The sequence below is a fragment of the Calliopsis andreniformis genome, chromosome 1, assembly GCF_051401765.1.
Source record: "Calliopsis andreniformis isolate RMS-2024a chromosome 1, iyCalAndr_principal, whole genome shotgun sequence".
Taxonomy (NCBI): Eukaryota; Metazoa; Arthropoda; class Insecta; order Hymenoptera; family Andrenidae; genus Calliopsis; species Calliopsis andreniformis.
In genome coordinates this window covers 9,531,093-9,543,607 of record NC_135062.1, presented here as the reverse complement: position 1 = coordinate 9,543,607, position 12,515 = coordinate 9,531,093, and the positions used below count along the sequence as shown (strand labels likewise).

The 12,515-nt window shown below is 41.5% G+C and overlaps 1 protein-coding gene across 2 annotated transcripts in view; it reads left to right on the top strand.

Moving 5' to 3' along the window:
• Window positions 1-8,897, top strand: part of LOC143177135 (uncharacterized) — a 61,249-nt gene extending 52,352 nt beyond the window's left edge. The window contains exons 4-7 of one of the 2 annotated variants that reach the window (XM_076374947.1): window positions 4,436-4,497; window positions 5,385-5,517; window positions 5,821-5,929; window positions 7,281-8,897. In XM_076374947.1, the coding sequence (XP_076231062.1) occupies window positions 4,436-4,497; window positions 5,385-5,517; window positions 5,821-5,929; window positions 7,281-7,379 (403 nt within the window). In that variant the 3' untranslated portion in view covers window positions 7,380-8,897. Of the gene's footprint in view, window positions 1-4,435; window positions 4,498-5,384; window positions 5,518-5,817; window positions 5,930-7,280 lie in introns of both variants that reach the window. The other variant, XM_076374939.1, reaches the window with a different exon arrangement.
• Window positions 8,898-12,515: the final 3,618 nt, after the last annotated feature.

Here is a 12,515-nt window from a genome sequence, read left to right as displayed (position 1 = left end):
ATTAACTTTGTGAGTTGGGGTCTGTTAGGAGCTTAGAGAATATAGAAGACTCGATTCTGTCGTCACTTTTTGCACCAAAAGTTTGAATTTTCCTTTTCAAAGGCGAGGATTAAAGTGAAGAAATTGTATCAAGAAAATGTGTGGACATTTTTCGGATGCATGCACAGAATACCATTTAAAAGTTTTAGTTTTTAAAATTTTGTATACCTATTAGAAAATTTAAATACTTAAATGTTTAAAGATTTCAAATCTGTATACTGAGAGATTTAGAAGCTTACGTAGGTTGAAAAATACGTTTTTAATATTTCAGTATTTGTTTGAAATTTTGAATCTTCAAATATTTGAAAATTTGAAATTTTAAACCCTTAAATACCTGAAACTTTGAAATTTTTATTTCAAAATTTTGAAGATTTAAATACCTGATAATTTAAACTTTGAAAATTGCATATCTGAACTGTTGAATATTTTAATATTATGTTCAAGTATCCGAAAATTACAAGTTCATGCATACTTGAAAATACTCGATTAGAAACTTTATTTTCACCGCTGAAACTGGAAAACAGTAGTAAATATTCCACACGTAACGAATTTTCACCAAAAGTCAAAATCAACTATTTGATCTATCTGTGACACAAATACCTGCTTAACACAAAACCGAGGAAAGCGTCAGAAATGGCACTGCCCCGAAACGCCTCTCATTATTCTGCACCTGCAACCCAACGACTCGTCCTTTTCCCAGCCTTGAAGAGTCGTTCTTTCCCAAAGGATTCCCCGAATGTCGAAATGTGGAAAACGAATGCCCGAGCGCGTCCAGGCGGCCCAGGGAAAGGATCCGTCGGATTCATTACAGGGAGCCGACTTTTTTCTCGCTCACGCGCACCCTCCGTGGGGTTGAATCCGTTTGCGAGCGTGGGTGGAACAATCTCGTGGCAATAAGGCGTCGGGAAAAGGGACCGATCGTCCTCCTTTCGCCTCCAGCCGACGCTTAATCCCTGCTCGCGCGTCGTCGACACGTACGCTGGCATTCCTGCGGGAATCCCATGGAAACCACCCCCAGCTCGAGTATTCTACGAAATTCTCCCTTTTTCACGGCGGCGCGATCATGGACCGACACGTCCTCGCCGCTGGTTCCCTTCGATCCGTGGACTTCGAGGAGATAGGCTCTGCCAGGGATCAATAAACACGATTGATTCGCTGCAAAGTGCAAGAGGGAGTCGGGGTCACTTTTACGGGCGATTTCGAATGGCTTTTGAAGGGTTCGAGGGAAACTGGGGTTTTGGGTCTTTGGTGGGTTTGAGGGTTGCATACAGGATGAGTGTTTTAAGGCTGTGGGTGGAATTTTTTTTAAACAAGTCATTTTATGAGGAAAATGTTTTTGCTTTAAGAAAGTTGGAATGTTGAGGAGGGGGGCATTATGAGGCATTAATATTTTTTCTCGGTGGGGAATTGTGGGGAGATTGAAGATCTACTTCATTTTTTTTTCTCCTGTATTTATATATATAGTCGAACGCCACTGTATTCCTGTTCGCAGATTCAACTTTACTACTGTCCCTTTATTTTTTTAACAGTATATTTACATACATATGTTAGTATTAATAAGTGTAATACAGCAAAATAATAATTCGAAATTACATTTCTTTTCCTCTAAACTGAACATGTTTCAAAACTCGTCCAAAAATTTAAACAAGCAGCCTAAGGATTAAACCAGAACTGGCAGAAGCTTTATGCCAGGTCCACACTGCTGTTGGCGAACAGCTCACGAACCGTCTTTCGCGAACAGTAAGGATATTCAATTTTCTAGAAATTCTCTGTCACGTATCTAGTCATATACTGTTCTTAGTGTTCGTGGAAAAATCGAGTAAAAGTATGATAAAAAGTTAGCGAACTGTTTGCAGACATATTTGCGAACAGTATTCGCGATCTGTTAACTGTTCGCTAAGAATCACGCTATTTACTATTCACTATTTCCCAAAACGTCTACACTACTGACGAACACAATTCACGAACTCTTCACGAGCTGCTCGCCAACAGCAGTGTGGACCCAGCATTAGCTATCCTCGACGACAATCGCGAGAGGCCGATTCCTCTCGCGTGACAGCGCGCTACTTTTTTCCCCATTCGCGCTCCCATTATTTCCGCGAGACGAGCACAGGAGGATTCCTGCTCGAGTCGCGGAGAAAATTCCTCGGCGTGGAAAGTGCTGAGTAACAAGCGTGTTTCCACTTTCTTGACGGCACTCGGCGTTCGTCGAGCGCCTCGAATTCCCAGATTCCCCGCGAGTCCCCTTCGGATCGCGAAACGAGCGTTATTCTGTAACGATCCGACCAGATAACGATCGGCGCGTGAAAAATCACGATTTTGCGTAATTTTCCGCGCCATTTGCACCGCGGACGCGTGTGACGTCAAGAGACGCGAGAAAAACGGTCGAGGAAACGAGATTTACGGTATCCGGAGGCGCGCAAATCTCTTTTCATCATCGGCACCGCTATAATTATGCGCTCGGGACCGCTTGGGAAATATACTGGAAGGTCGTCGATCAGATCGATAAACGGCGCGGAAAGCCAGCCGCGGTAAATCATTGCGCCACGATCGCTCTCTGGTCGATTGTTCCTCGATGAGGATTGTTTGTTTACTGTGTCAACGCAGTGCTTTCGATTTGGACCTCGTTTTACTGTTACACGTTCGTGTCCTCTTTCTTTATCGCGGAAGATTGATAGTGTTTGCTGTTGTGAGGGCATCATCTTAGTACCTGCATATCACACATGTACTTCAAAAGTGACACATATAATAATATATATGTAATATGTGAATTTCTGAATTTACTACATCCTTAGTAAAAAATATGCAATACTAATTTATAACGAAACAACTGTAGTTCTAGTGTTATGTTTCTTAATACTATGAGGACAATACTATGTCTGCTTGACGCCATATTAGCGTCGTTTTAAATCATTTTCAAAACTAGAGATCATTAGAATATCAATCTTAATCCACGACTCGTGGACCATGAGGAAGCTTAATTAGAATGTTAGTTACTTATCTATGGAAGTCATCTAAATAGGGTAACATATGTGCAGGAATTCCCAAAGAAAGTTTCAAATTTGTTTAAGCGACCTATACAGGAAGTCCACTCTTTGCTTCCATAATAGAAAGCTTAACAAACTTTGATATCTCAAGAAGTGTTCTTTAAAAGACAATATTTGTCAGCTAGCTAAGGTCCTCTAACTCTCCAAGTTCTTATCATCTCACGTGAAAACCTTCTCCACTGAAATCTCTGCTTACAAGAGTCGCAGGGTCTTCTAGGATCCGCGGTGCAAACGTTTGGTCGCGTGGGAGTAACGGAAGCGTTACTCAAGCGGTTTATTCTGCGAAAGAAAGAAGCGAGCCTGACAGCTAGTTCAGACGATACGGTTTTTTGACCCAATCGGTCATTTCCCGAATCAGTAATAATTGAATTCACTGTTCACACATTTCTGTATGAATAAAGGAACTAGGAACAAGTGTGAGAATTGAGTTTTCGGTGAAGGTAAGAAATCGTGTGAACTCTGTCTTATTATCGATTGGAAAAAATTAGTGATTCTCTTGGTGAATCTGAAATGAAATAATAACATTGAATTAATAACCCTGTAACTTTCGTTTACTTCTTAGATAATTAAGAAAATTCTATTGCTTTTGAAACTAAAAGGTCGCCTAGGATTATAATGAAAAAGTTCTATAAAAAAAACGAAATTTATAGACAATCTTCTTTCCAATGAAGAGTAATTCAACGTGACTTAGGAAACAAAATTATTCTGTATGAAAAATATAATCAATCTTACTTCAACTTCAAGAGTGAGAGACATTTCTTCTCTACCGAATTGAAGAAGTCTTCGCTGAAAAAATTCCCTGGTGACGATTACATCTGAGAAAACAGTTCCCCCGAATCTGTCCGCGACGATGTTCGACTCACCAAAGCGTGTCGATCGCGATTAATCGTAGATCATTTCGCGCGGTCTCTCCTGGAACCGGTAAACGCGTATTCGGTTAATTATTCCGCTCGAAGGGCGAATCGCCGCGCGATACCGTTGAACGAAATCGACCGTGAGAATCCTTTTAATTATCTCGTAATTGCTGGGCCCTTGCGAACCGATATCTGCCCCCCTTCTTTCTTTTTATTCCCTTCTCATTTTTCTTCCCCCTTTCTGCGGATTTTTCTTCTCCCGACTTTTTTATAATTAAGTGTACTAATTGGGTGGTTCGAGCGACGGTGTACCCATCGGATTAATGCCCGATACTAAAAGCGGTTCGTGCCTAAAGAGTACGTTTTATGGCTTCCTGGATTTCTCGCGGCGTGTTTCGCGGAAGTTCCTGCCGGCGTGGAGGAACAATAAAGTCGACGTTCCACTGGTTGATACACACCGTGTCTAAGCCCCTGGGCTTCTTTCTTCTGTTTCAGATGCGCCAACGGCTATATCGGGCAGAGATGCGAGTTCAAGGATTTAGATGGTTCCTATTTACGTAAGTGTCTTCGCGTGAATTGTTTGACGTGTTACGTGTTATTGGAGAGTTGAGTGCTCGTCGAGCTTCCATGGAGGATTTCCATGTCTGGACAGCTGAGCCAAAGTGTACCTGTTAATCCTCGTGGATAAAGAGTGGACTTAATGCAGTGTTTCTTCGATATAGGCTCGTGGATGTATTTGTTATAATTTGAAGTTATTTAGGGTAGGAGAGTTGCTGTTGCATGCATATTTAGGTTTTGATAAAACGAAAGTGGAATGAGCATCGGTTGAGTTTGAGGAAGATGTCTCACGCTGTGAGATCAGCGGTGAGTAGTGAGCCTGTATCGAGAAAATACTGTACACTTTGGCTTTGGGACTCAGCTATACATTGATGTTACTGATTATAAAAATATCCAGCCCCATTACTTGGTTAGGGTTATCTAGGATTGTATCAGTAAAGAGGAAAATAATTTGAAATGCGTTTCAAATATATAATACATAAAAATACAAATGTGAGTTCCCTTAAAACAGAATAATTAACACAAAAAGTATGAACGAAAAATTGATCAAAAAGGATCAAGAAAAATTATATTTTCTTTCGTGTGATTTCAATAAAAATGACCGAATGCCTTCAGATTTTTATTACATAAACTTCTTCCAAGTTGAACCTATTAATCTAATGACAAAGCTTCACACTTAAATGCAAATTACTGAAAATATTGGAATTCATACCAGGAAGCTTGATGCAGCTCTCATTGGTTTGGTGACTGGGTGTGCATGTATGCGTGTGGCACGAATGGCCAGGATCACGCAATTAGTTGGTATTGAATCTAAAAGGCGTCGGAGCGAGTCTGAGAAACAGGAAATCGCGTCTGGGAAGCTTAAGAAGCCGATCTTGTGTTACAGCTTCCCGGCAGCGTGTGATGTTGGAGACAGCAAGCATCGCCGGCGGTGCCACGATAGCAGTATTTCTGGTCGTTATCATTTGCATAGCGGCTTACATCCACTGTAAGCGAAAGCAAAAGGAATTGCGGTCGAGGTATGCCTCTATTTACCTTTATTCTTCCTCGTTTCTTGCCACCAAAGAATCCACTTAACAGAGAACTGTGACGGCTATGTGTTTCTGCATAATCAGAGTAGATTTCCTTCGAATTTGAATACGAGAATATACGCACGTGTAATTGACTCTAGAATATGGATCTAGAATGTCATTGGAGTTTGATCTTAGAGATAGCTCCAAAATTGCATAGAGGAGTTATAGTAAAGAGGAAATTAGTGTTCTCGTATTATAGGTATTAAATGTGCACGAATTTCACATTTGACGTTATTTCTGTGCCAGCAGTAACTGCGTCGACACGGTGGATGGTCCTGGCCGAGATCTGGAGCTGAGGCCATTTAGCAACCGTAGCCGCTCCCTCATGATCTTCATGACCAAGAATCCTAACAGCTCGGTAAGTGAAGAGCAAGTGGAGAACATTCTTCTGTTATGTAACCATCGTCCTGTGTCGCATGACTTTCTGTTTCTGAGTACCTACACTATCTATGTACATTCAGTGTATTATTTACGCTGTTTGTAATTATACTTTATACTCTTTAGATTACCTACGCAATTAAAAATATTTATCAAATCTACAATGTACTGTTTACACTATTTATAGAATCTGTGGTTTCTAGACTATGTAAACTATTTAACACTCTTTACACCATCTGTACTATTTACACTATTTATACTAGCTACTGTACCTATTCTATTTACACTACTTATAGTATCCACACTATCCATCCTACCAATACTATCTGTGTTGCCAATACTATCCACAGCAGCGTTTCTCAACCAATGGATCGCAACTCACTATTGGACCACATCAAATGTTTAATGGGTCATGATACGATAGGTGCTACCTTACGATAAATCAAAGAGCTGGTAAAATGATTTTAAGTATATTAAGGAATGATTTTATAATACATATCATCAATGAAGGTCTTACAGATTTCCATAATTAAAGCTTAAATCCAATATTTATTGTAAGTTAAAATTTGCCAGTATCGCCCTCAGAAAAAGTCTATAGTATACTGAATAGTATTATAATTTTATTCATTTATATAATGAACAGTGACTCCAACCTACCAGGTTTTAAAAAATTTTGTATTACAGACATTTGAGTAACAGAACCATTATAAACGAATATACCTGTAGGAACACGTAACAAAATGTTTGAGAAATGCTGCTATTCCCCAGGGTTGCAATATGAATTCCCTCTTAGAATATAGTGGGGAAAATTGGGAAGTGAGGGAAGAAATAACGGATATTCTATTTGTATAGGTCTAGACCCTAGACCCTAGACCCTAGACCCTAGACCCTAGACCCTAGACCCTAGACCCTAGACCCTAGACCCTAGACCCTAGACCCTAGACCCTAGACCCTAGACCCTAGACCCTAGACCCTAGACCCTAGACCCTAGACCCTAGACCCTAGACCCTAGACCCTAGACCCTAGACCCTAGACCCTAGACCCTAGACCCTAGACCCTAGACCCTAGACCCTAGACCCTAGACCCTAGACCCTAGACACTAGACACTAGACACTAGACACTAGACACTAGATCCTAGATAAGACAGTTGTACTTTCCTCCAACTTCCAATTTCCCCCACTATTCCCAACGAGGGAATTCCTACAGCAACTCTGATCTACTGTATCGTTTAGCAACCCTTTATCTCCTTTTTCTACTGTCTTCTACCCTATTTACGCTTAATGTTAACACTTTGAAAATACTAACGCAAATCCTCTCCACGATGTCCTCAGACGCCGATAGAGCAGACGAGAATGCCTGGATGGAGCTGCCCGGAAACGGAGTCGATGCGAATGGCGTCCATCAGCGAAGGGAAGCGTTCGAACCAATGACCACCGAGGAGCTCGTGCCTGAATACCGCGGAGAGGAGCCGTGGAGGTGTGTCCGCGTAGACAAAACATTCTGTGTCCACGTGTAGAAGAACTGAAACGGTCGCTCTCCCAGCCATCGTCATCGGTGTCCTGCTTTCTGTCTCCGTCCATGGACCTCTGCTCTTCACGACGGCTCGCGAAGAGAAGCCGAAAGGTGCACAAATAAAACTGTGCACGTCGGAACGCATATCGAGGGAGGATCGTTCCACGAGAGCATCGTCCTTGTCCCCCCGTACCTGTCTTCAAGCCCAGGCGTCCTGGCGCCGCTCCCCAGGCGTCGATGGCTGCCGAAGAAAGAAGAAAGAGACACACGCGTGGATCGGGATCCACGAGAACGATTCTCGGCAGAACGGTGGAGGGTAGGAAGGATCGAGAGCGGGAGAGGAAAGGCAAAAAGGGAGTACGTAGGTTAAACTTTAAATAGCTGGACTCTACACGGAAGAAACAAAGGACGAGGAAAGTGGAAGAAAGGGAGGCTTAAAAATAAAGCCAGTAGGCGAAGCTGATGATTCGCCGCGAGAGCGGACCGAAGAATACCCCGTGGATAATTGTTCCTAAATAGAGAGGGAGATAGTTTAGATCAGACAATAATAACCGAGAGATTAATAACGGAGGTTCAGCGACGAGAGTCGAAGAGATTACTTTCAACGGGAAATTTTGCGCGGGGAAACTTTATCCTCGATGCGCTTCTTATTATTTGTCTATTTCCTCTTTCTTTTTGCTCCGTGCGTTTCCGTTTCCTTCTGCCTTCGTTTCTTCTTTCATCGATCGATCCTCGGAGCCCAGCACAACAAGTTCCTCGTAAATTCAGCGCCACTCAAACGCAAAAAATAGAACGATTCACGTGTCGAACGGATTAGCGTAGATACAGCACTCGAGCCTCCGAATCGACGAAAGAACTTTCTCCTACGCTCGAGCAGCGAAGAGAATTTTTTAAGCCCCGAGTACGCTTCTTTCCTTCGAGGGAAATTCTGTTGAAATGCTGGCAATTTCTTTTTTCACACGTTTCTTTGCGACGAAGTCGAGGAGGAGCTTACATTTCTTTTCAATTCTTATAAAACAGACTTCTTTCGTTGATTTTTCTGTCAGCTGAAAATTTATCTTAAGCAGCTCTCGGTTCATATTCGCTTTGCCTTTTAAACTTAAATTTGCTGAAAAAAATTCTGTTCTCTTCTTGGCAACATGAGACTCATCGATTTTTTTATTTCTCCTTCATCTTTGAGAATTTTTGTTCAACTGTAGTTTCAGTGTCAATTATTTTTCAAGTTCATAAATTCAGTTAGTTTATCAAAAGCTCCAAATCGACTTCCTCCTCCCCGCCCTCCAAAATGACCAAAATTCGGTTCGATTGCTGGCAATGATTTCCCAGACCCCTCAGAATGTTAATCGAATTCCTTGACCGCGAGCACATCGCCTAACTGTATATAAAGTCGCGTGCAACTCGTTCGTTCAATGCAACCCTATTTATTTAACGAAGTCCTACGTCTAAGCGTATACTTACTTTTATCCGTTACTTTCGCACAATACGCCGTAATTTAATTTATAATTTATATCGAGAAGAGAGAAGAAAGACGCTCAGGGGTGTCTCCGTGTGCAGCCGAGAAACGAGAAAGCCTCGGAATATCTGCGCGCGAGTTGCGGTATTATTTAATTGTTCGTCGACGAACGGACCGATCGAATTAAAAAAAAGAAAAAAAGAAAAAAACAAGGGGACACGACGCCATGAGGAACCAAAATGGCCGCTGTCGAGTTTAAGTCCTACCCGCGCCATACCCCTCTCGCTTGTAAATAGTAAATTATCCGTTGTGGAGGGGTCAATCGATTCGTTCTTCGTTGAATTTATCTGACGTTCAGGATCCTTGTAGCGAACGAACTACAATTATGACAAAGGTGTCTAGAGCCCTCTTATCGTTAACCACTCTGATTCATTGACGAGTTCGACGGCAAATAAATTCATTAGAAGACGAATCGATGGGGTGGTCGGGGTCGATTGCTCGGAATTCGGTCACCTAAGCGGGGAGAGCTTCGGCGGTCCTTGGGGCGCTGCGATCGCTTGCGAAGCGTCCTAGAGGGCGGTAGTGGATCCATAATGCATTCATCAGCGCAGCGTGGATGTGGCCTTTCAAAAAATCAGCACTGTTTTGAAGTCAATGATGAAAATTATTGAAATTATTCCACGATGCGCTGAGAAGCAACGTCGCTGTCCCCGACGAGAGAAGATATGCTTCTCTGTTTAAAAAAATCTGCCTGTATTCTGATTTGTACATTTGTAGATACATTGTCGAGTGAAGAAAGCTTCCAAACGCTCTGAAACACATGAAAAATCGTTTAACTCTTCTTCTGGCGCGACAGTAGAACGCGTCGCGATCGATCCGTGATCTATATCGATCCCTTCTCGTCTCTTCCGTTCGCTCTAGCTTCAGCGAGATCGTATCCCCTTCTTCCATCCCTCTGACGTCGATAGGTTGTCGATTTATTTGAGGAAGGCTGAAATCGATGGCAGTGGAGGAAGAACGAGAGACAGCGACGAGTCGCGACGAGAAGGATGAAGATGTAATTGAAAATCGAGAATCGTGGCCTGAGGGTGTTCCTTCGCCCCTTTCGCTCTTCGAACGTTCATAATTTATAAGTAGTCGTAATCAACGCCGGAATAACAGCGTAATTTCTAATTTAATTTCCTCTTTGTTCCACCCCCGCATCGCGATGTTCGTCGATACTTCGTGTACTTGGTTCCTAATTTATTCTTACTTTCGTAATTATTATAATTAGTGTTACTAATTGCGATCATTAGTTAACGATCATTAATTATTCGTTTCTCCCTTTTCTTTTTTTTTTTTAATTATCGCTATCGATCAACGATTGATTAGTCAGTTAATATTCCTAATGCTATCTTTTGGTTAACGATGTACGTTTTGAGGACACGGGGCGTTTATTATTTATGGGAGAAAGGAAAGATCGGTAACGTGGGCGGGCTGAATCGCGATCGAGAAAAGAACCAATCAAATGGCGGCAATTTTCTTCTCAGTCCATCCTTAAATAATTCAAAATTCAGGGTTCTTCAATTATTTTAAAATTCTCTGGAATATTTGCATTCTATAATCATATATCATAGAAACATCTTTCGATTACCGAGCAAAAACAGTCGCCATATTTCACGATCTGTTAAAATCAGCACTCAGCTCATCCTCGTCATCTGCTCGCTCAAGTTTCCCCAATCGCCACGTGGCAGCTTCGCAAAAGACGTATCCCTGGTTTCTCCGTTTCTTCAGGATGGAAAGAAAATCGCGATTGCTCGGAAGCAATCGGTGTATTCCGCGATCGCCTCGAGATCGACCGAGCCGTATCACAGTAGATCAGACAGCGCCTTGTATCGCGAAGACGAGGAAGAAGAGTCGAAGAGAGGGGAAGATCGAGAACGAAAGATGGCGCCTGGTGGCTCGACCAATAAAAAGGAACACCGTTCTCTTACAGTGTTCCTCGAAGAAAGAAATTCGTCGATTTTTCTTTGGGTCGTGGCGTACTGGGCGAACCATCCCAGAGGATCTGCGATCGATCGAAAGCCTCGGGGGCGCCGGAACTGCACAACTCTGGCGTTGCTCGAGCCTCGACCACCGATCGATTCTCTGTGAAAGTGATCGCTTCCCTTCTCTTCTTTCCTTCCTCTTCTGTCTCTCAACCGTCGGTTTTCTCTCTTCTCCGTTCATTTTCCTTCGTCTCTAGCAGTCGTGTTTCCCTCTTTTTTTCGTTTTATTTCTTTTTTTTTTTTTAATACATCCCCAGACGGGACACCTTCGCGGCCAGAGACACGCGCAAGGTCTCCCACGAGGAACGAAACGTCGAATTCGCGGATCGCGTTGCTACGCTTAACGACGGCGGATGGTAGGTACCCCGTCCGAATTACCAAAATCCGTACTCTCTGTCTCTCGCGCGGTTGTAATGCTGTTCGTTGTAAATGTACCAAAGACAATGTCGATTAACTGACAAATAATAAGTAGTTTATTTAATGAGGATGAAAGGGAGAGAGAAAGAGTGGGGCGTTGATCGGAAGGGAGGATTTGAAAGTGAAAAAAAAAAAAAAGGAAGAGAGAGAGGAGGATGAAAAAGCAGAAGGGAGGCGCGAGCGCGCGCGCGCAAGAGCGCTCTCGACCGGCGAGAGCGAAGAACGATGATTAAATGCGGGACATATATAAATGAATATAAATAAATGAATAAATAAATAAATATATATATATACATATATAAAAGTTATTCTATCCAAAGGAAGCTGCTAAAGTGTCATTTAGCTAGACGAGATTGATCATCGGATCCGCAATGTTGCATCGAAACATTGTTATTATTTTTGTAAATGAAACCATGTACATGTGTATTAACTTAGCGTGCTCTGCGTATGGAAGCTTACGATATGTTGATTATTATTATTATTATTGCTATTATTATTATCTATTTTTATTATTATTATTATCTATTATTATGATTATTATTATTATTATATTGAAAGGAATAAAAACTTGTAATCTTGTTTCCCGAAATGTTTAGCATAAATATCGACGAGATGTCTTACACGTTAATTCACCTCGAGTCATTATTACCGAGAAACTTGCGTTCGCTGTCCTTCGCGCCCTTTCCTTTCAAAATTCAAATCAGCGCCAAAGTCAGTTGAGTGACTACGTTCGAAAGACCATTGCTTGAGTATTACTTCAACTAACCTTTAATTTGAAAACTAACGCTAGCATAACTCATTAATAAATTACAGATGTTTATGCAAATTCCTGCTTTCGTAAACACGATTAGAAAAGTGAAATCTAATTAAGAATTTCTTTCAACCTTTAAATATTATGAAGTATATTTAAATTTCAATATTTTACATTTATTGTACATTTTTGCATATTATATGGAATTTTTTGCATATTGAAATTACTCATAAACGCATGAAGATCTGTAATCTACTCATTAACTTGATTAATATAATCAGTTTTCTTCATTCTAGAATTGAGCCAGATCGGTTAACAAAAATACACAAAACGATAATATTTACATTTATTTTAAATATAAGAAACTAAGCGTCAGTCAAATGCTTTAGCGCTAAACTTTAAAAAA